This window comes from Geotrypetes seraphini, chromosome 1 (assembly GCF_902459505.1).
Source record: "Geotrypetes seraphini chromosome 1, aGeoSer1.1, whole genome shotgun sequence".
Taxonomy (NCBI): Eukaryota; Metazoa; Chordata; class Amphibia; order Gymnophiona; family Dermophiidae; genus Geotrypetes; species Geotrypetes seraphini.
Genome location: NC_047084.1, coordinates 459055122 through 459078689, shown reverse-complemented (window position 1 = coordinate 459078689; position 23568 = coordinate 459055122). Strand labels below are relative to the sequence as shown.

Genomic DNA, 23568 nt, shown 5'->3' with positions numbered 1-23568 from the left:
CTTTTAGCTGTAGTTTTCTTCGGCTATAACTGACATGCAGGCTCCGCCTACAAGGCGCATGGCATGCCGGTGATATAGTATCAAAATGCAGCCCAGAAGAAAATGACAGAGTATTTTTCTTTCTAGTATAGTACATCTTTTAGTTTGGTTTTGCAATCATTTCGTGCCATACCAATGTATTGCCGAGTTTTGTTATTGATGTTGATGATATCCTTGTGCAGTGATTGTTGTTCATCGATTGTACGTTGTTTTGAAGTTGACCTAAATAAAGGTTTAAATAAGTTTGGCTGTAACGGACGGGATATAACGGACTGTTTTTCCAGGTACCTTGAAGTCCGTTATAACAAGATTATACTGTATAAAATTTAAAATTGAACATCTGGTTAGAATCACTTTTACCTTTTATATCAGTATTGGTAGCCATTGTGCAGGGCCTTCTTAACATGTGGTTCAGTTCTTTGCTCCCATACCTGTCCTTCTGGACTTGGTTCTATTCCCACCCATAGGACCAGGCTAATGCTGAGATCTGAATGTGGGCCTTCACGTAAGGGCTGCTCTTAGCCTTGCATCTCATGATGCTGTGGGCCACTTAGAGGGGGGATAGGGGAGCAAAGAAGAATATTCGCCTTCATTTAATATTCTTAGATCAAAACATGTAGAGGCATCTTATCTTACAGAATGCTATAACAATACAAGCCTACAGAGTTACAGTTTAATAATATGTGGTGATAAGACTATACAACCTTATTGAGTCACAGTAATTTCTGTCCGAGATTCCAGGGCCTAGCAGATAATCTTGCTTTTCCAAGGATTAGGTCGAGGGGAGAGGTTAGGGAAAGATAGATTTTTATAATTTTCTAGACCCTCTAGGGATCTGATGTGGGGAGGTAGGTTGGTTCCATAGGTTTGGTAGAAGTGGGAGTAGGATCGTTTCCAGGCTGCTTGGAGTTGGAGAATGTGTCAAGGGCATATCTGGAGGCATGTTTCACTCTGGGAGCTAAGGGCTCATCTAGGGGTGTGGGGGGAGTTTATGTGAGAAGTATCTTAGCATGTTGTGGAGGGCCTTTGAAGATGTAGCATTTAGTTATGGGCGTCAGCATTGGGGATACCGGGTCGTAAGGCTGTAGGTTTTTTAGTCGACGGATGTTGCTGCATTTTGAACTCTTAGTCGACGGATGTTTTGCTGTCAGTCTGTTGAATATAGCAATACAGTAGTCAAGGTGTGAGAGAATGAAGGCGTGGGGCCCGGAAGTGACATCAGAGAGGCGACACCAATGCAGGCAGCACGTTTGTAATGCTGCTTGCGCAGGAAGAGGTATGAGAGAAGGGAAGGGGTGCATGCAGGCCGGGGGGGAGGGGGTAGCAGAGAGGATGGGTGCCTGTGTCCTTTACAAAGACCATGCCCAGCGTGGACCATACTCCCAGACCCCCTTACTACATCAGTGCAACCACTGACCCTCAAGCCTTGCACTGAAGAATGCCGGTGTAGAAGGACTGAGGTGGAGATAGACACTAAAGAATAAGACAGTCTCTGGTATCCAGAGCAGATGTTGTGATGTCATAATGCCTCATTCCACCAATGTCTAAGAGCCAACCTCATCAGTGACATCACAATGGGTTCATACTTGGCTCACATAAGAATCAGAGTATGAATGGGCACAGCCACTGACCCTCAAGCCTTGCACTGAAGAATGCTGGTGTAGAAGGACTGAGGTCGAGAGACACTAAAGAATGGCATGGGATATTTCTAACAATCCTTGTAAGAACTTAAAGATCATTGTTTTCAATATACTGAAACTTAGCGTCACCCGATCACTCACTCATCTCTTCAGATTCCTTGAATCAAATGTATTTTACAGTCATCTTTTGTTCATTCTATCCTGACCCGAGGTGATATTTAGCTCTCAAAAATCAGTTAAATGACTAAAAATAAATAAAAAATAACTTAAACTAAAAGGAAAATTGCCATTTCTGGCCTAATATGCACAAGGATTTATGCACTCAGTCACTGCAAAGTTCCATTAATCAGTTGCACTGTATCAAGTAACAGTACTGCCAAAAATTCCCTCTGAAATGCTCCAGCACCAGCCAGATTAACACAACAGCAAAGGTGTTCTGCTCAACTATACCTAGAGCAGCAGCTCCCAGCCGAGAAAAATTAAAAAAAAGAGCCCTAAATTGAACTGCCCAGCTACATGTATAAAATAAGTGTCATGTTACCATGTTTTGTTAACTGTTTTGCCATCTCTGTCAGATAATGTTTGCCATGCTATCTTCTACCCTGCTGTGTCTGAGTGTGTGGTGCAGGGGTTAAAGCTTTAGCACCCCGAGGTTGTGGGTTCAAACCCCATGCTGCGCCTTGTGACCCAGAGCATGTCATTTAGGGCTAGATTAAGGAAACCGATCGTGTACCAATCGGTTTGCGAGCCCTTTGCAACCTGATTTCCCTCCGACCCGATTCACTAACCTCTCCTCCGATCCGTGCATGCAAATGAGGGGAATCGGTATGCAAAGCAGGAAGGACACGATTCACTAAACTTACCTACTGGCTAGCCGATCAAAAAACTAGCGAGTGGCGAGGACCAGTCACTTGTGCTAAATCCCTGCTCTCTGCCCCGACTCTCCAGCCCTGCTCAGCCGCAACTCGCCTGCCCTTCCCCACAGTGCGAGCCCGTGGTTTTAACCCGCGGGTTAAAACCACGGGCTCGCAAATTTAAAAAAAGAAAAAAAAACACGGGCACGAAGGACAACCTACATCTACAGTCTAGGAACATAAGAACATAAGAATTGCCACTAGTGGTCCATCATGCTCACACGGCGGCCCTCTGGTCTAAGACCAGCACCCTAACTGAGACTACCAGCGCACGTTCTTGTTCAGCAGAAACTTGTCTAACTTTATCTTGAATCCCTGGAGGGTGTTTTCCCCTACAACAGCCTCTGGAAGAGCGTTCCAGCTTTCTACCACTCTCTGGGTGAAGAAGAACTTCCTTACGTTTGTACGGAATCTATCCCCTTTCAACTTAGAGAGTGCCCTCTTGTTCTCCCTACCTGGAAGATGGTCTGCGCATGCTCAAGGATCGCTCTCCAGCAATCCGTGCGGTTGGTGGGGGGCATGCCAACGATTGCCCCCATTTGCATGCAGGCCTTTAGTGAATTCGTCAGCCTGCATGCAATTGGGCACAAAAAGGAGGTTAGTGATCCTACATTAGATAAGACCGTGAGCCCACCAAGACAAGACAGGGAAAAATGCTCGAGTACCTGAATTCATATAAACTGTTCTGAGCACCCCTGGGAGAACAGCATAGAAAAGTGAATACATTTTTTTTTTTTTAATTTATATACCACTTATAGCCTAAGTGGTTTTTCACATTCAGGTACTTTATCATATCTGTTGTGGTGGTTTCAAACTACTGTATTTTTCGCTCCATAAGACTCACGAGAACTGATCGCAGCCATTCAAAAAACAGCACGGGTCCAAGTGGGAGCACGGAAAGCTTTGCTCCTGACCGCTGTGCTCTTCTGACCTCCGCGCTGCTGGCTGGGAAATAAGAAGAGGAGACAGCGAGGGAGGGATCACGCTGGACCACCACCAGGTTATTTGTATGTGGGCGGGCGGCGGCGGGTGGGGTGTTTTACAAAAGTGGGGTGGAGGGATAAATCGAGGAGTCTTGGAGGGATTCGCTGGAGCTTCTTTAATTCAGGAGCATTCCAAACTAGAGTCAGCCAATGTATGAATCCTGGGCTCTACAGAGAGAGTAATCGCCCACTGCTTCATCTGCAGTCTCAGCAGGTACTGTTCCACTTCCTCAGAAGTGGCAAAGTCGAGGATGTCCAGCATCAGCCCTAGGCTCATCCTCATAGTCCAACTTAAATATGTTGGATTAAGCCATCTCCTAGATGAAACCAGTAAAAAGAAAGGTCCTCGGGGGCAAACTCTCTCTTCATGGAGATGGAAGGGAGGCCTATAGACACAATTCCTCCAGAAAACCTCTGGCTCCTGTTAAGAATCACAGGAGCAGTATAAGTCAAGACTCAGTAAAAACCCTCTGTCCAAGTCTGCACCTGCCTAGGTCTACTGAACTCACATTCAGAAAGACTGGGTGAGTGCTGAGGAATGGGCTGGGACTTGGGCCCTGGACCCCGAGGATGCTTCCCCCCCCCCCCCAGGTACTGGACATTGACACTTGCCTGATAACTTGACACCCTTCCATACAATTGTGTCGATACATGGCCAACAGCCAGAGCAAGACCTTCCAGGATGGACTGGACCAGATTCAGGGCCTGATGGTGCCCTTAATGCCTCAGCATTTCATCATCAAGAAGGAACCCCAGCATCTCCTGGATTATGGCCTGATCTGTTCCTTGTGGACAGGCATTGGTCAAGGGAGCAGCTCAGCTAGTGTGATCAGGTCCTTAGCAAGCATCAGGGTCAAATTGCAAGGCTGGTACACTGGTGCCGATTCTGGAGGGGAACCAACCCTCAAAGTACAGATGCTTCTTCAGCTACTGATGATGCCAATGCCTCGATGCTCCTGGTACCCTACCTCAAAAAGGAACAGATGTCAATGCTTTTTGGCCTCAGATGCATGGTATTAGAATCCTTTGGCACTGATGTCATCAAATCTTTACATACACGGGGGGGGGGGGTACGTCCTGGCAGGGCAGCTATAGCCAATGGCATAATAGGATGGGGTGGGGGACATCCTCCCTGGGCGCTGTCTTGGTTAGAGCACAGGCACTCATCCTCCTCTCCGCTCGCCCCCCCCCCCCCGCTGCGCCCAGGAAGTGACATCAGAGAAGGAGCCAACGCTGGTGTGACAGCAGCTTGGGGGTTGTTGCTCGTATCAGGAATGTTAGAGGTACGGGGGGGGAAGTGGCATGCGCACGGCTAGGGGCGCCACCACCCCTCTCACCCTCACTACGCCACTGGCTATAGCTACTCCTGCTTTGGAAGGGCAGGGCTGCAGTTGTGTACAAAGCTATGCCAGATGCCTCACGATTCAGATTCACGTGCCATGGCTTCCCCAGACAGGCTGCATCAACTCCAAGGTGGTTTCAGTCCTCCAACTCCTGCAGAAGGGGGAGGGGCAAGGGACTCCAAGAATGTTACACTGCAACATTCTGCACTGCTTGGTACAAGTATTCCTGGGCTCCCTACATACAACAGGCATGAAACTGACCTTTTACCGTTGGTGAAAGCCTGGCTCTTCAAACCTTTACGTCGCATCCAACCTTGGGAGCATCTCCTCAAGAGTGGTTCATGAATCCCAATAAATAATGCAGCCAGAGATCTCGCTCCAAACATGCATGAAGTTAATATTCGGGAAGTGTGGCATTTTTTTTTGCTCCTAGCGAAGGAGAGGTAGATGTAGGGGGAAAAAAAAAAAAAAAAAAGACTTCAAAGCCCTTGTATGGCTCCTCCCCACCACTACCACCACCGGGAGAAAAAATTCCTAAGGTCCTGGACAGGATGTGATCTCATGGTTAGTAAGAGCAAGGCAGTGAACAGCTCAGTCAGGATCCCAGACAGACCTTCCACCCCCACTACACAAAACACATGCAGTCCTTTGACAAAGATACCCTCTTTTTGTCCCAGCTTCTCAGCCCAGGCTACTCCCATCTTCCTACAGCCAGAGCACAGACCAGCATCTACCCTCTCCCTCCCTTTAGCTACAAGTCTCTAAAAAAAAACAACAAAAAAAAACCCCCCACTGTTACAGGAGATTTAAACATCAGAAATAAGTTTGTGTCTAAAGCCGACCTACTCAGGAAAGGGTGCATGATGGAAGAAATTTTTCTAGATGTTAACATTTCTCAAATACAACTTTCGGATTTGGCAGACAGGAAACTCCCTAGACTTCATGCACAACTATTCTCAGCCTTGCAGTCACTGTTGCTGAACAATTACAAAGACCTTAAAAAAAAAAAAAAGTCATCAAGGGAAAAAATGTGAGGGAGGGAGGAAAGGCTGAAAGGAAACATGAGGCAAACAAGGAGATTCCTGGAGTAGCAGCTGAAACTAAATCTGGCCGAGTTAAAGCACATTTGTTAGAAGGTTGAAGAGATGAGGATTCTTGGGTATTTGTTTTTGTGTAATAACTTGTACTCATCTGCCTGTATTAGTACATTAGGAGGTCAATTCAAAACCTGTCTGCAGGGATCTTAGAGATAGACATGGGGATATATTTTTCCCCCGTCCCCAAGGGAACTCATTTTTCCATCCCGGCAAGTTCTTTTCCTGCAAGCTCTGTCCTCATCTGCATTAGCCTCAAACACTTTAAAATCATACGTGTTTGAGGCTTGTGCAGTTAAGGCAGAGCTTACAGGAATGGAGCAGGGACAAAACTCACGGGGGCGGGATGGGGAAATTGAGTTCCTGTGGGGACGGGGAAAAAAATTTTTGTCCCCGTGTCGCTCGCTAATCTTAGCTACAGCAGCTTAAGACTGAATCCTAAGCTACCACTGAAAAATCAGAGCTAAATCCAAATAGGTCAAGATGCATCTCTGAATACAAATATAGAGTACAGATCTCAACCCTCGTACCTCATCTTTGAATCCTTATTGGATTGACAAATGCAGGTATCAACCTTGTAGAAGCTCTGTTGATACTTTTTGAAGAAAACAAGTCTTTGCAACACTACAGACTAATTAAAATGTATTACAAAAATCTACACATCACTACTTGTCATGTTGGCCTAGTGGTTTCAGGGTCAAGGTAAAGCCAAGTTATTCTAGAAACTTGAAAGTTGCTCAAATGATTTTTCCAGAGAGAATGAGCCATTAATAGAGCATGCAGAGGTTGCCATGGACCCACTTTCCAACGGGTGCCCCAGCTTCCCCCCCCCTCATAAAAAAGAAAGTTTAGAAGCAGTTTGTCTTGGTCTAAGAAACATTAAGGCAAGCAGGAAATGTGTCCATGTCCCAGAATCCCCCACGCTGCAAATACAGAACACAAGAGCCAAGTAAAGCTGGCTGAGGCCACGGCAACTCCACCCATTCCTAATCATTTGGTTTTAGACTGTTGTAGAACTTTGTAAGAGTTCAGTTTAACAAGGTAAGATGTAGCACATGAGTTTTCTGAGCCTAAAGTGCAAACTTAGTAGAGAGGGAACACTTTGCCGTTTTACTTTTTTTTTTTTTTGGGGGGGGGGGAGCAGGCAGGCAATATTTGTAGACACTTTACACGGACTGCAAATAGTTGAGGGGAGGGAGTTGAAATTATTTTAAAAAGGAAAAAATATTTGCCTCTTCTACATTTCCCCTCCCCCCTCAAGACGGATAAGTACATTTTGTTTTCTGCATGCTTTTTCTTCTGTCCCCACCCCCATCCAAACCAGAAGGTAAAACCTGAAAAACAAGTAAACATGCCCATATGCAAGATATTTAAAAGAACTAATTTTTCCAAAGCAGAAAGGGGGGGGGGGGTGAGGGTGTTTTGGATTGTGTTTTTTTTACCAGCTCCTACCAGGCATGTCTGAAGAAGCCCTAGCAAAAGCGGACAAGCCCACACAAACTGTTTCATGAAGAAAACTACTGCAAAACTCATGAAAACCAAAACAATGCCAGGAATGTACTATTCTTTAAAAAAAAAATCCAAACTCTAAAATTAATGGACATTTGTCGTTGCAAGCTGAGCCTTCTAAGGAATTTCAACCATGCTAGAACAAGAACGCCCATTACCAACATCTGTATTAAAAAAAAATAAAAGTCCATGTTCACTTTTTTATTTAATTAAAAAGAAGCTTAATTGGCGTGAAATGTAGACTGTCGGGTCTGCCTGCATCGCGATGACGATTAGACTTTTCTATTAAAAAAAAAAGGGGCACTATACAAACATCTGGATGCACGATTACAGCCTTAAACATTTGTTACTGCTAAATGTAACAGTCTTGGCGCTGTTCCTCCTCAGCAGAAGGGGTACGAGAGCCAGCCCGCTGGCGTCCGATCGCCGGTATAGTCGCAGAGTTATATAGCCAAAAGGTTATTCTGTGCTCACCAAGTCCCTGTACCCAGCAGCTGGCATTAATCAAACTTCCATTTAGTGTAAGATAGGAAGGGGGGAAGGGGAGGGAGGAAAGGAAACCTGGCAGAGAGTTTAATGTGCAAAAAGCCTCCTTGAAAACAAAGGCTAACGATAGAAAAAGGGTACAGAAGACATACCTGTGGTGGAAAGACTGCAGGGCAAATAAACTTTGCTCAAGTAGCTTTTGCCCAACAGCCTTCCCACACCATCATCCCATGCCCAGGCTTTCAATGCCACTTTGCCCTCAAACCCCCCCAAGTAGGAGCAAAACCTCTCCAGCCCCCCTCAATGCCACTTTGCCCTCCAACCTCCCCCCCCAAGTAGGAGCAAAACCCCTCCAGCCCCCCTCAATGCCACTTTGCCCTCCAACCTCCCCCCCAAGTAGGAGCAAAACCCCTCCAGCCCCCCCTCAATGCCACTTTGCCCTCCAACTTCCCCACCCCCCAAGTAGAAGTAAAACCCCTCCAGCCCCCCTCAATATCACTTTGCCCTCCAACCCCCCCTCCTCAATACCACTTTGCCCTCCAACCCCCCCCCGTAGGAACAAAACCCCTCCAGCCCCCCTCAATGCCATTTTGCCCTCCAACTTCCCCACCCACCAAGTAGAAGTAAAACCCCTCCAGCCCCCCTCAATATCACTTTGCCCTCCAACCCCCCCTCCTCAATACCACTTTGCATTCCAACACCCCCCCCCCAAGTAGGAACAAAACCCCTCCAGCCCCCCTCAATGCCACTTTGCCCTCCAACCGCCCCTCCCTCCAAGTAGGAGCAAAACCCCTCCAGCCCCCCTCAATACCACTTTGCCCTCCAACCCCCCTCCCCGCCTTACCGATGGAGACGAGCTTGATGTTCTCCCGGTCCAGGAACTCGAGCGCCACCGACACGTTCTCCAGCTGCATCTGGCGGAAGGTGGGCCGCTGGTTGTACTTGCGGTACATCTTCTTCTGGCTCAGCACCTCGAGCAGCGCGATGAGCCGCAGCCCGTCGCCCAGGTCCGTCTGCAGGTTGGCGATGCGCTTGCTCACGCACTTGAGGTGCTCGTTGCACCAGCGCGTGAACGTGTTCTGCTGGATCTTCTTCCAGGGCGCGTCCTCGGCCAGGTCCTTCTCGGTGGCCGGCATCTCGGCGTCCGCTGCTGCTGCTCCTCCTGCTGCTGCTGCCACCGCCGCAGCCCCTCCGCTAGACTGGCTGAGCCGGCCGTGAGAGCTCATTTTGTAGCCGGGAGGAGTTGGAGGCGGAGGGACGGGGCTCTGCTTAAAGCCGCAGGCACCTGAAAAGGGAGACGCAAGCGGAGACGGTTACTTTCACTGCCTGTCTCTTTAAGGGCTTTTAGAGGCTTGCCTTGCCCTGCCTTTCCTGTGCGGTTTTTTTCGCTCCTCGGTTCTTTGCTTCTTCCCCCCCCCCCCCCCCCCCCATTTTGCCTTTCCTTCTTTCCTAATGCTCCTATCTTTTCCTCTTTTATGTTTTCATTTATCTTTCCGTTCTTTATTGTTATCTTATCCTTTTTTTTTTTTGGTCTGTCCTTTGCTCTCATCTCATTCATGTGTTGTTTTTTTTGTTCCTTGCACCGAAACATTTTCTGAATCCTTTTTTTTTTCTCTCTCTCTCAACTACACTTGCGGTTTTCAACGGTCCCCGGGACACACCCAGCTAAGCTTTCGGGACATCTGTAATTAATACCATGACTATGCACACAAATTGAAAACAACACTTGCAGTTCTCGTGTTTCTGCTGAAAATCAAACCGCTTGACTTTTGAGTGTGTTCTGTGCACCCTCTTAAATATAGATATTTGAGGGGAGGGGGCGGAGAGAATAATTTTTTTTAATTATTTATTTATTTATAGAATTTTATAATATTACCAAGCATATACATCTTGTACAGCAAAGTGTGGTCAAAAACATAATAAACTAAATTCCCCAAATTGAAAATAGACAGTAATAGACAGTTAGATTTGAAACTAAAAGCACATAAATAAAATAAAGATAAAACTGATTTGATCGCACACTAGTCCTCAATAATTGGATCCAAGATTTAAAGAGTAGAACAAAATAAGTCAAATGAGTTGATAGGAAAACCATGTCTACTACAGTACAGGGAGCTAACCTTCCTTAGGCGCAGTTATTCCTCTCTCAAGACATTTCATTGAGAGAAAACTTATTAGATGAGAAGGCTCTGTAAAAATAGAATCATTTTTAATAAAGTCTAGTGCGTTCTTGTTCCTCTAAATACGACTATTTTAAATAGATATACAGGGAGAGTAGGAGGTGATGATATCTCTAACTAACACAGGGATTCTCAATCCAGTCCTCAAGACACACCCAGGCAATTTGCTTTTTTGGCATACCCACTATAAATATGCATGGGGTGGATGTGCTCTCAATGGAATCACACAGATCTTCTTCCCCTGTGGATATGCATTTTGGGTATCCTGAAAATCAGACTGCTTGGGTGTGTCCAGAGAAACGTGTTGGGAATTGAGGACGTGACAGAATCCTTGCATTTATATGATAGGAATGTCAGAGTACATTCGATTTTACATTTGTATTTCTTCACACAATGTATAATTAAACTCTGGAATTCGTTGCCAGAGAACGTGGTAAGTCAGATAGCTTAGCAGGGTTTAAAAAAAAAAAATAATTTCCTAAAAGAGAAGTTCTTGGATCATGATAGAGATGGTCTGGGGAAACCCACTGCTTATTTCTAGGATAAGCAGCATAAAATCTGTGTTATTACTTAGGATCTAGCTAGATACTTAAGAACTGGGTTGGCCCATGTTTGAAACAGGATGCTGGGCTTGAAGGATCTTCGGTCAGTCACCAGTATGGCAATTCTTATGAGTGTAACATTCTCTGCAGTTAACCAGGAAACTGCAGTTTGCAAATGAAACGGAACAAAACCTAACATTCATTGGCATATACAAAACGGTCCATATATCACTGGGTATTCAGCCCCAGGTCTGGAGGGCTACCAACCCTTAGGGCCCCTTTTACAAAGCCACAGTAGCAATTCTCCCGTGCCAAATGCCCAGAAATCCATAGGAATTGAATGGGCTGCCTCGCATTTGCAACGGGGGACCCACTACCGCTGCTCTGTAAAAGGAGCCCTTCAGAATATCTTTAATGAATATGCATGGGTGAGATTTGAATGCCTATCACCTCTACTGCATGTAAATCTCCCTATTGCATATTCATTAAATATATCCTGAAAACTTGGCCTGCTGATGACCCTCTGGGTCTTGAAGTGAAAGCCATTTCAATAGTTCTCACTGGCTTAAATGCTCTAACTCGGAGCCTACAGGCCAGATCAGATTAGAATGATCCAGGGTTCTCAAAGCCAAACTAAAAACCCACTTTTTTTGAAGCTGTGTTTAAACAGTGACCCAACCAACATATCTGTCTGTGTATTCTTGTAATAGTCCCCTACCACCTTTTAGCCCCCTCTGTGTGTCTGTCATAATTAGATTGTAAGCTCTTCTGAGCAGGGACCGTCTTTTACTTGTGCAATGTACTGCACGCACCTGGTAGCACTATATAAATAATAAATTGTTGTTGTTGATGACATCCACAGTGAATATGCAGGGACAAATATGCATGCAATGGAGGCTGTGCCTGCAAATCTATCTCATGCATATTCATTGTGGATATCCTGAAAACCTGACTGGCTAGGTATGTCCCAGGGACTGGATTGAAAACCGCTGGAATGATCTGAAAATAGCAGTCTTGTTTTTTACCCACTGAGCAAGTAAAGGAGGGCAAATCATAAAGACCCTTATTTCTGTGCCACAGTTCCACACATAAACTTACAGGGGGGAAACAGTGCTTTAATTAATGTTTGTTTGGTTTTTAACATGAGCATGCTGAAGAAGTGAGCCAAGATTTGCACAAATTCATTATACCTGTGGTGGAAGAGTTGTCTGACTGGTTAGTATAGTAGCCTTAGAACCAGGTTCAATTCTCACTGTAGCTCCCTGTGACTGGGCAAGTCGCTTAACCATTGGACCAGGTGAGGCTGTGGTCCAACCTCTGTCCTCACCTGATCTACAGGTTAAGCCTTCTCTGTCTCTCTTCATTTTTCCCCATGGGTCCGGCGCTGCTCCCTTACCTCTACTACTCACTCCCCAGAAGTCCTGTAAATTTCAGTCAGTGTCAGCAGCATGATAGGCTGCCTTTGGCCACTTCCTGGGTCCTCCCTCTGCTGCAATTTCCTGTCATGCTGCTGCCTCTGTCACCAGTGACTCACATGAGTGTTATAGGACCACGGTGGAATGACAGAGGTAAGGGAGTAGTTTCCAAGTTTATTCTGTGTTTGATATGCTGACCATCAACAAATATCTGGTTGGTTTACAATACTAAAATAGTAAAGTATTAAAATAAAAATACATTTTAAAAAAGAAAAAAGCAATGGAAATAAAACCCAGATGTCTTAATCTGGCCTCTGGAGTCATATAGAATCCTTACAAGCAGAGGCATAGTGTGGGAGGGAACGGTCCACCCCAGGCACTGTCTTGGTGAGGGCGCAGGGTCCCATCCTCCTTTCCACTGCCCCCCCCCCCACATGTGTGCTACTTCCCTTGCCCTGTACCTCTGTAACATTCCTGGCATGAGCAGAAACCCCCAAGCTGCTGTCATGCCAGCATCAGCTCTTCCTCTGATGTCACTTCCTGGACCCAACCTAGGAAGTGACATCAGAGGAAGAGCCGACACTGGCATGACAGCAGCTTGGGGTTGCTGTTCGCGCCAGGAACGTTACAAAGGTACGGGGCATGTCAGGAGGGGGTGGGAAAGGAACATAGGGGGCGGGGGGAGAGATGCCTCTCACCCTCGCTATGCCACTGCCTACAAATCTAGGCTCATTGACATGCCCACAGCCTAGACGCTAACAAGCAAACCCATGAGAGAATTAAAGCATGTTTGTCTCAGATGCAGAGGAGATCATCAGAGGCTGAGTGCAGCATGACCACTTCCAGGAGGAAGATTTAAAGCCAGTCCTGGATTTCTGACAATCCTATGTTGGTGCACTAATTTCAATGGGTAGAATCATAGACGACAAATACCAATTGCTTTAGGAGGTAAGTTCAAATCCAGGACTGGCCAGATCATCTCCCTCCTGGAACTGAGTTACTTGGTAACTTTATGGGTGGGATGCGGGTGTAGGAGGCAGCTGGGCATGCTTTTTTAAAAAAAATTCTTTATTTTCAAGCTTTGACAGTGTATTACAATTAATATAACTTTAACAGATTGCATAAAATACACCATATTACACACATTTTTAAAGAAAACATCCATTTTCCCCCCTCCTCCCAATTATTAATATATTAAATCATATTATTTATTACAATATTATATTTAAATATTTTTAAACTCTTCCAAATACTTTCCCCTCCCCCCACCCTGGATGGTGGGGGGATGGGAAATCTAAGAAATAAAAGATATATCTCTATTACTAGTCTTTCCATTAATGGGTGCTAGAATATATGTGTCTGTCTGTCTTTCTGTCTCTCTCTCTCTCTCTCCTTGGCCGCTGTCTGTCTTTCTTTCTTTCTTTCTGTCTCTCCTTGGCCGCTGTCTTTCTGTCTTTTTTTTCCTTTGTCGCTGTCTGTCTTTCTGGCATTCTTTCTATCTGTGTCTCTCCCTGGCCCCCTGTCTGTCTGTCTTTCTTTATTTCTCTCTCTCTACTTGGCCCCTGTCTGTCTGTCTTTTTTTCTTTGTCTCTCTCTCTTTGGCTGCAGTCTGTCTGTCTGTCTCTCTAGCCCCCTGTCTGTTTGCCATTCTTTCTGTGTCTCTCCCTAGCCCCTTGTCTTTCTTTCTATCTGTCTCTCTCCCTGGCCCCCTGCCTGCCTATCTCTCTCTGTTGCGCCATGCCTGCCTGTCTCTTCGTGGCCCCCTTCTGTCTCCCCCCACAGAGCAAACCAAGATTGCTGCCTGCCCCCAAAGCAGCCCCCTTTCCCTCTCCCCCTCCACTTCCCTGTGCAACAGTAGCAGCTGGACGCCTCGCAGCACCCGCACCCTGTCCGCTTCGTCCAGGCCAATGGACACCCTTCTGTCTTTGCTCTCGGCGCCACTCAAACCGCCGCACGCGTCGCAAGCTGCCGCACACCGCACGCCACATGCACGCCGCACGTGACGCAAATTGGACATGTCCACGGAAGCACACAGCACGGTGGCAGGGATCACGGCCTCCTAAGTGCACATGCGCGCTTAGGGTTTTATTATAAAGGATTGTATGTTAACAAATGCAGTCAATGGGCTCCATACTTTATTAAATGTATTGCTAAGACCCAAGCATTCCACATTCATTCTTTCATATTTATATGTATTACACACACTTGCCCACCAGAAGGTGTAGTTAAGTCCATTGCTGATCCCATGAAAGCCCTGACTGATCCACTGGGACAGGACACAGATACAGACGTACCTAGAAAACATGCACTGGATTCATTCTGTTCTTGCAGAACAGTGGTTCTCAACACAGTCATAAGAACATAAGAATTGCCGCTGCTGGGTCAGACCAGTGGTCAATCGTGCCCAGCAGTCCGCTCATGCGGCGGCCCCTAGGTCAAAGACCAATGCTCTAAATGAGTCCAGCCTCACTGGCGTATGTTCCAGTTTAGCAGGAACTAGTCCAACTTTGTCTTGAAACCCTGGAGGGTGTTTTCCCCTATAACAGACTCTGGAAGAGCGTTCCAGCTTTCCACCACTCTCTGGGTGAAGAAGAATTTCCTTACGTTTGTACGGAATCTATCCCCTTTCAACTTTAGAGAGTGCCCTCTCGTTCTCCTCATTGACTGGTGCAACTGTCACACAGATATCAAATATATAGAAAGTTCTTGCCCATATGAAGGATCTCAGTCCATCTCGGTATCCAGAGATACTCTGTGCATACCCTATGTCATCAGATAGTGTGGTGAGCTCAGTGGGTGGAATAGACAGATTAACCTCTTCCAGGCAAAGAGATCAGTGTATATCAGCCATGGTGAATATTATGTGGGCAAGTACTGTATATGTGAGAATAGCTGGATTGTTGGGCATCTCGTGATGTGTCTGCTCCGGTAATAAGCTTGAGATTGGCACCCAATGCCAGCAGGTGGTTGAAGAGACAGGCAGGCATGGCGCAACAGAGAGAGATAGGCAGGCAGGGGGCCAGGGAGAGAGACAGATAGAAAGAAAGACAGACAGACAAGGGGCTAGGGAGAGACACAGACAGAAAGAATGGCAAACAGACAAGGGGCTAGAGAGACAGACAGACAGCAGCCAAAGAGAGAGAGACAAAGAAAAAAAGACAGACAGGCAGACAGTGGCCAAGTAGAGAGAGAGAGAAATAAAGAAAGACAGACAGGGGGCTAGGGAGAGACACAGACAGAAAGAATGGCAAACAGACAAGGGGCTAGAGAGACAGACAGACAGCAGCCAAAGAGAGAGAGACAAAGAAAAAAAGACAGACAGGCAGACAGTGGCCAAGTAGAGAGAGAGAGAAATAAAGAAAGACAGACAGGGGGCTAGGGAGAGACACAGACAGAAAGAATGCACAGTTACAGCTTGCAGATAAGTCCTTGCGATACATCCAGTCAGTCTGATTTTTAGGCTATCCACACTATGAGGGGGGGCCGCTGAAAAGTTCTCAGGCCCAACCAATAAAGTTGGAGCAGCCTCCGTCGAGGGCTATGCACTTAGGGCTCCTTTCACGAAGGTGCGCTAGAGCGCCCACTAGCCCCCAAAAAAATTACCGCCTGCTTAAAAAGAGGCGGCCGCGGCGAGCGTGCGGGGCATTTTAGCGTGCGCGCGCTACTCCGCGCGTTAAGGCCCTAACGCACCTTCATCAAAGGAGCCCTTAGTCCAGCGATGTTCCACTTTTTTTTCGTTCTGTCGGAAAAATACAGAATGGAAAAAAAAGTGGAACATCGCTGGACTGAGTGTGTAGCCCTCGACGGAGACTGACCCCAACTTTGTTGGTTGGGCTGAGAACATTTCAGCAGCCCCTCGTAAATATGTATTTATTTAATTTGTTTTCTATCCCGTTTCCCCAAAGAGCTCAGAATAAGTTGCAGGTTAAACATACTTAATATATAGTTAACAGGTTACGATTTCCACTGGATTTATCCTAATTTGACACATACTAGGGATCTAATACCAATATACATAGAGGGGCATAATCAAAAGAAAACATCTAAGTCTGATTTGGACATAGGGTGCTAGTCGCCCAAAGTTGGCAAAGGCAAAATGTCCATTCTCAAAAAGTACATCCAAAATCTTTTTTTTTTTTTCCCCAAAAATCATCTATCTGGATGTCCAGGCGTTTGAACATCCAGACCGTCACTACGTCTATCTATATACCACATTCTCAACCAAAAATTTGTCCAAGTCCCAAATGCCCAGGACTAGAGCTTTTAGACATGGGAGGGGCCAGCATTGTGATGGACTGGCCACCCAGACATGGCAACAGAGCAGTGGGGCACCTTACAGGACACTGCTGTGAACTTCACAAAAAGAGTGCCTCACCAGAACTCCCTTATAGGATACGGTGAGCCCCCCCAAAAAACCATAGTCCTTATGGCTGAGGGTGCCACCTATATGGCAATACAATAGGGTTTGTTTTTTTTTGGGGGGGGGTTGGTGGGCTCACATTTTCAACCATGAATGTAATAGTTAGAAAGGCTTATGGGCCTGGGTCCTCCTTTCTATGGTTTACTAGCCCACCCCTCAAACTACTCAAGCCACCTCTGTGCAACTCTACTAGGCTTTCGTATGCCAGATGCTGATGTCCTGGAGGCAAGTATGTACGTTTTTATTCTGAACTTTGGGGGGGGGGGCTACAACAGGGTCAGTGAACATGGGGAGGTCTTTATTTTGTCCCTGCAGTGGTAATCTGGTCATTTTAGATACCTTTTGAGCACTTATACTTGTCTTTACATTGTCTAAGTCACAATGTATAAGTTTCATCTAGGCAATCTCATCAAACCTTCGATTATCCCTGCAGGACGACTACGTCTAGGTCGGCCCACATCCCGCCCTAACCACTCCTTCAAAAATGCCCCTTTCAGCTCTGGGCACACAGCAGGATTCAGAGGCCTAAAAAGTCTCTGGATACGTCTAAAAAGCCACTTTGATTAACAGCACTTGTCTTTTAGATTGTCCAATTGCCGACTTGGGCGGGTTATTTTTTACGCATTTAAGTTTTGATTATGAGCCCCGTAGTATACAGGTTACAATTTGCCATAGTTCCAGTGCAAGGTTCTTCAATACAAGTTTTATCCTACATAAATTTGCATACTGTAGAGGCAGCAGATACAAAATTGTCTCATGTACATTTATTGTGCTCAGTCTGAGAAATCAAACTGGGTGTGTCCTAGAACCACTAATGTAAGGTTCTCTTCTCACCCCAGGTCCACTGAACAGGCTGTCCTATTGCATGCATGAATTGGTAGCTCTGATTTTCTCATTGATTTCCCCCCCCAAAAAAAAAAAAAAATCTGAACTATAAATTCATGCATGTCATCAGGCAAAAACGGAGGCTCTTCAGTCAAATTGGGCTGAGGTAACAGATCTATGTTCAGTCACCAACTGCTTTTCCAAGATTTCCAGGGAGAGGCTGAGATAATTCCATTTTTAAAACTCTTCATCATGGGCTGCCCTGGTCACTGCATGGCATGGAGCGGGAACTGGGTTCCAGTCATGGCCAGGTCTTCTGCCGCCTAAATTCATTGATACTGGGATCTACTATAAGATGACCTGGCATGGTCCAGGGTAAGGTTACCATATGGCTCCAGAAAAAGGAGGACGGATTGAGATATCCAGGTCTTATTTTCATTGCTTTCAATGGAAGTAAAACCTGGATGTCTCAATCCGTCCTCTTTTTCCTGGAGCCATATGGTAACCCTAGTCCAGGGCCACCAAAAATGACTGTGGATGTTGCAGAGGCTGAACTCACACCTACCCTGGAGAAAGGGAGTCCTGGGCATTGTGATATCTACTGGTCAAATATAGGGCATATGATTACAGGGTCCAGGAAGAAGTCCTTGAGTATGGTATCAAACCATGGTTCTGCTAGATGAGAGACTGGGAGAGAGAAGGAGAGGAGGGGAAGAATATAAAATAAGGAAAACACTCCCTGATAATTTGGGCCGAAGTCTCATGAGTTCATAGTCCCATAAAGACCATCTTGACTAAGCTGAAAACTACCCAAGTAAAGAACAAAAAATTAAAACATTCATCATCCAGCTCATCTTAAGGAAATCAGAACAATAAGTTCCAGCATGCAATTGTGGAGGGCAGCAATTCCCAAATCTGTACTGGGGGAACCATGGAGGCAGTGTATGCATATCAATCTCATTAATTTTCATTGTGGATATCCTGAAAACCTGACTGGCAGGGGTTCCCCCAGGAGAGGTGTGGGAATCACTGGTGAAGGGAGTGAAACTAGGCCCATTGAGCACCCTGATAATGGAAACATCGCTGCACAGATTGTAGGCCAGTCCTAGATTTCTGAAATCTCATCCTGATCCATTGTGAGATCTGCAACATTGATTTCAATGGGTAGAAGCAAGGACTACAAATCCCACACTGCATTTTGAAAACATGCAATGTAAATTTAAAATCAGGACTGGCCAAAACGTCTTGGAACCCACTGAAACAGAGGCCAGCATAGTTTTTGGAATTCAGTGGATTGTAAGATCCCAGCCAGCAGGCGAATAATTAGAGATGGCTTTTGTCAGATGAATGATTCATTTCTTCAGTCCTGAGAGCTGAATTTGGGACAGTGCTAGATCATCAAAGCTAACACAGTATAAACCGCATAAAACAGCAAACAGCTAGCTAGTTAAAAAAAAAAAAAAATGTTACATAAGAAGGAGCCAAAGCCTTTGTAAAGGTACTGAAGGGAATAGACTTAGTAGATAAGGACAGGTTGTTCACCCTCTGCAAGGTAGGGAGAACGAGAGAGCACTCTCTAAAGTTGAAAGGGGATAGATTCTGTACAAACGTAAGGAAGTTCTTCACCCAGAGAGTAGTAGAAAACTGGAACGCTCTTCCGGAGTCTGTCATAGGGGAAAACACCCTCCAGGGATTCAAGACAAAGTTAGACAAGTTCCTGCTGAACCAGAACGTATGCAGGTAAGGTTAGACTCAGGGCGCTGGTCTTTGACCAGAGGATCGTCGCGTAAGTGGACCACTGGTCTGACCCAGCAGCGGCAATTCTTATGTTCTTATGAAAGAAGTTTCTTGCTGAATGTAAACAGGTTAAAAAAAATTACAAAGAAAATGTCAAAATAAGAGAGCAAAGTAGGAGGGCAAGGAAAAAGCAAGCAGAAAAGCAGAGAGGAGCATAAAAATGGAGAGCAGGATGCCAGAAGAGGAAAATCAAGGTTAAAGTGGACAGCACCCATAGAAGTGTGACTGCAGTGGACCGATGAGTTCAAGACGCTAGAGAGAGGAAGGCTCTTGCAAAGAGAATTACAGTACCTAGATTTCAGCAAGGCCTTTGATACAGCTCCTTATAAGTAGGGTTACCATATGGCTCCAGAAAAAAAGAGGACGGATTGAGGCATCTGGGTTTTACTTACTTTGCTTTCAGTGGAAGTAAAACCCAGATGTCTCTGTCTGTCCTCTTTTTTTCTGGAGCCTTATGGTAGCCCTACTTATAAGCGACTCATAAACTGACCACACATGATATGGGCCCTAAAGTCACTGATTGAGTCAAACAAATGATTGAGTAGGAGGCACCCAAGGATAGTGATCAATGGAGCTCATTCTGAAGATAACAGTGATACCACTGATGGGTATCGGGGGGTGGGGAGAGAGGGGGGATCTGTGTATGGAAAAAGTGAATGTGTCAAACTGGGAAGGGTTGAGCATGGGGGTCAGGTACTAACACAGGGAGATTGAGTGTGGAGGTAGTGAGTGCATAACACGTGGAGACTGAGTGTGAGATGAATATGTGAAGCTAGTTTTACGATATCCCCGTGCACATGCCATTAAGTATTTTATTTTTATTTTTTTATTTATTCAATTTTTCTATACTGTTCTCCCAGGGGAGTTCAGAACGGTTTACATGAATTTATTCAGGTACTCAAGCATTTTTCCCTGTCTGTCCCGGCGGGCTCACAATCTGTCTAATGTGCCTGGGGCAATGAGGAGATTAAGTGACTTGCCCAGGGTCACAAGGAGCAGCATGGGTTTGAACCCACAACCCCAGGGAGCTGAGGCTGTAGTTTTAACCACTGCGCCACACACTCCCCCTGTATGGAGTATGGAGTTTCATTTGCATTCACCCTAGTAATCAGCACAGGCCGGTATCTCATCTCTTCAATATAGTTTTGGGGGGGGGGGGTTTCTTTCATTTTTTCTAGTTTTATTTTCAGCAATATCATTTCCACCAATTGGTTCTGTGCATATCGCAAGTATTGCAACTTCTGAGATGTATGTCCATTCTTCATCTATATATATTTTTGTTCTCCGCTTTATTTTTTTCTGGAGTTCACATCCCTTTTTTTCGGTTCACTTAGTTCACCACGTATAATTGTCCAGTGTTTAAACTCTAGTTTTAATTTTGGAATTTCATCTTTACATATCACCCGCATTATTTGTTCACCAACACACATTTAGGGCTCCTTTTACAAAGGTGCGTTAGGGTCTTAACGCACGGAATAGCGCACGCTAACCGCTACTGCCTCCTCTTGAGCAGGTGGTAGTTTTTTGGGTAGCGCACGCTAATTCGGTGTGTGCGCTAAAAATGCTAGCGCACCTTTCTAAAAGGAGCCCATAGTGACTCTTATTCCTTGAGTGGCTTCTTATTTGTTTCCACATTTCACTTTAATATGCCGTATCAGGCAGGGCTGTGGAGTCAGTAGATAAATGTTCCGACTCCAACTCCTCAGTTTTTTGTACTTCAGACTCCGACTCTGACTCCAGGTACCGAAATTTCCTCCGACTCCTCGACTCCGACTCCACAGCACTGGTTAATTTTCAGATCGTTAAAATGGAATGTCAAGTTGAGAGAAATGAGCATTTTCGACACCACCTTCTTTTTGCTTTTAATCAAGGTTCTAAGGCCGCAGAAGCTGCTCGCAACATTTGTGCTGTGTATATAGTGGGTGCTAAAGCTGAAAGAATCGCTCGTGATTGGTATGCCAAGTTCAAAAATGGAGTCGGTAGATAAATGTTCCGACTCCGACTCCTCAGTTTTTTGTACTTCTGACTCCGACTCCGGGTACCCGAAATTTCCTCCGACTCCGACTCCTCGACTCCGACTCCACAGCCCTGGTATCAGGTTTAGCTTATCTATTCTCCACCACTGTTCCTCCACCTTTTTTCACATTCTGCACTATTGTTGTTCAAATATATTTTGAATCACTATGGGGTCCTTTTATCAAGCCGCGCTAGCAGGGTTAGCGCGTCGGAAATTTCATTACGCGCTAACCTCCACGGACGGCTAAAAAACTAATGCCTGCTCAATGCAGGCGTTAGCAGCTAGCACGGCAGGCGGTATTACGCACGTTAAACCCTTACCGCAGCTTGATAAAAGGACCCCTATGTCACCTTTACATTTCTGGTTTAGTATATTTCTCATCTTACACCACAATAAATTATTGTCTTTCATAGGACCCCCTGAGGAAGAGGTGTTTTTCGAAACATGGACCATGTCGGGTCCAGTTCGCTTTACAACTAGAACCAGCCTTTGGATATAATTATTGTCAATTTTATTATTTTTATTTTTTATTGATGTTCATACATATGTTTTTATAACTTTTTATCAAATAAATTCCTGCACCTTGTACCTGTTCTGCAGTCTTGTTTTGGGTTTGTTTGTTTTTTTAAAGATGATTATGTAACACAGGGGAACTGAGTGTGGGGAGAATGAGAGTGTGACACTGAGGAAAGTGAGCAGTGAGTGCCAAATCAGTGACCCACTGTCACATTTCAGGAAGAGATTTATTTCCTAAACAGAAGTCATACTAAATTTAATAATTTTATACTGACTATCCTTGAGAAATATGTTGTACTTTTACTATTTGTATTTTGTAAATTGCTGATTGTCCAGTTCTCTTCAGTGTAAACCGCCTAGAAGTCATATGATTTGTGGCGGTATAGAAGAATAATGTTATGCTATGTTTTTCAAGAACAGACATCACACCCATTAACCACTAATCTCGGATGGAGAAGTTTGACAAGAAAATATAGATATGTTGTAAATTAACCTATTGCATGGGTGCCTCCTTATTCCTGGTTAGCAAGGTCCGTGTCTAGAAGGTTTTTTTGTGTCTCTGCTTCTTCCTGTGGTTTTGTGTCTGACTTATCCTGCTGGAGCGTTTTCATTTTGCTTTGTGTGGCTATTACTACACCTGGGTTGGCGACTGTTGGAAACAGGATACTGGGCTTGATGGATCTTTGCTCTTTCCCAGGATGGCAGCTCTTATGTTCTTATGTGAGCCAAGTATAGGATAACAAAGCAATTGTGACATCACTTATGAAGTAGGTTCTTAGGGATTGGTGGAATGAGGCATTATGATATCACAATCTCAGCTCTGGAATATTGCTACTCTTTGGGTTTCTGCCAGGTACTTGGGACATGTGTTGGCCACTATTGGAAAAAGGATATTGGACTTGATGGACCTTCGGTCTGTCCCAGTATAGCAGCTCTTATGTTCTTATTTTCTGGTAGGTGCCTTGGACTAGGCGTCTACCAAGTTTGGTGCCTTGTGAGATTTTGTGAAATACAACTAACATGCATACAGACCACACGGTAACCCGTTACAGAGAAATGATGTGTCAATTTGCACTGGTTTCAAGCTGGTGTCCCCTCCTGGGGGAGCACTGTTGTAACTATCACTGCTCTGTGAAATTTTCATGTAATATAGAAACATAGAAGATGACGGCAGATAAGGGCCATAGCCCATCAGGTCTGCCCACTCTACTGACCCAGGAAGAGAATGGCGATTTCTCCAAGTAGCAAGAAATTATTCTTCTTATAAGGTTGTGTTTAAGCCTTACCTGGTGGTTTAGCGGGTTTTCGGGCAAGAGCGATTTTCCCACGCTCCTGCCCTGTGCATATTGCTCACAGAACATGGCTACCTTGAGCTCCCGTCGCCTCTCAAGACTACGACGGGAGCTCAAGGCAGCCATTTCCTGTGAGCGATCTGCACAGGGCAGGAGCTTGGGAAGATCGCTCCTGCCCGAAAACCCGCTAGACCACCAGGTAAGGCTTAAGGGGGGTGGCTTACAGGGCTTAAAATAGCCCGAAAAATGAAAATGATTTTTTTTGGCATAAAATCGTGAATAATCGAAACCGTAAATATGGAAACCGCAAATACGGAGGGGGAAGTGTATATCCACTAATACCAGCTACAAAATGTATGGTATTGGGCTATGGCTGAACAAAACTCCCTAGGCATCTAATCTAGTCTTCAGTTTATTTACTGGGTCATCTCTCGTCGGAGCTCGACTCGGTTTACAAGAAGTCAAGAGACTAGAATATATATAAAATAAGGAGAAATAAGAGATAATAAAAATTAGTTTAGTCAATCATAGAAGGAAATCTTGCAATGATAACAAT

General features: G+C 45.3%; 1 protein-coding gene across 4 annotated transcripts in view; it reads right to left on the bottom strand.

The window, feature by feature from the left end:
* Window positions 1-23568, bottom strand: part of FLNA (filamin A) — a 233810-nt gene that overhangs the window by 149695 nt on the left and 60547 nt on the right. For all 4 annotated transcript variants that reach the window (XM_033922594.1, XM_033922576.1, XM_033922585.1 and 1 more), the window contains exon 2: window positions 8853-9293. In XM_033922594.1, the coding sequence (XP_033778485.1) occupies window positions 8853-9234 (382 nt within the window). In that variant the 5' untranslated portion in view covers window positions 9235-9293. The remainder of the gene's footprint in view (window positions 1-8852; window positions 9294-23568) is intronic.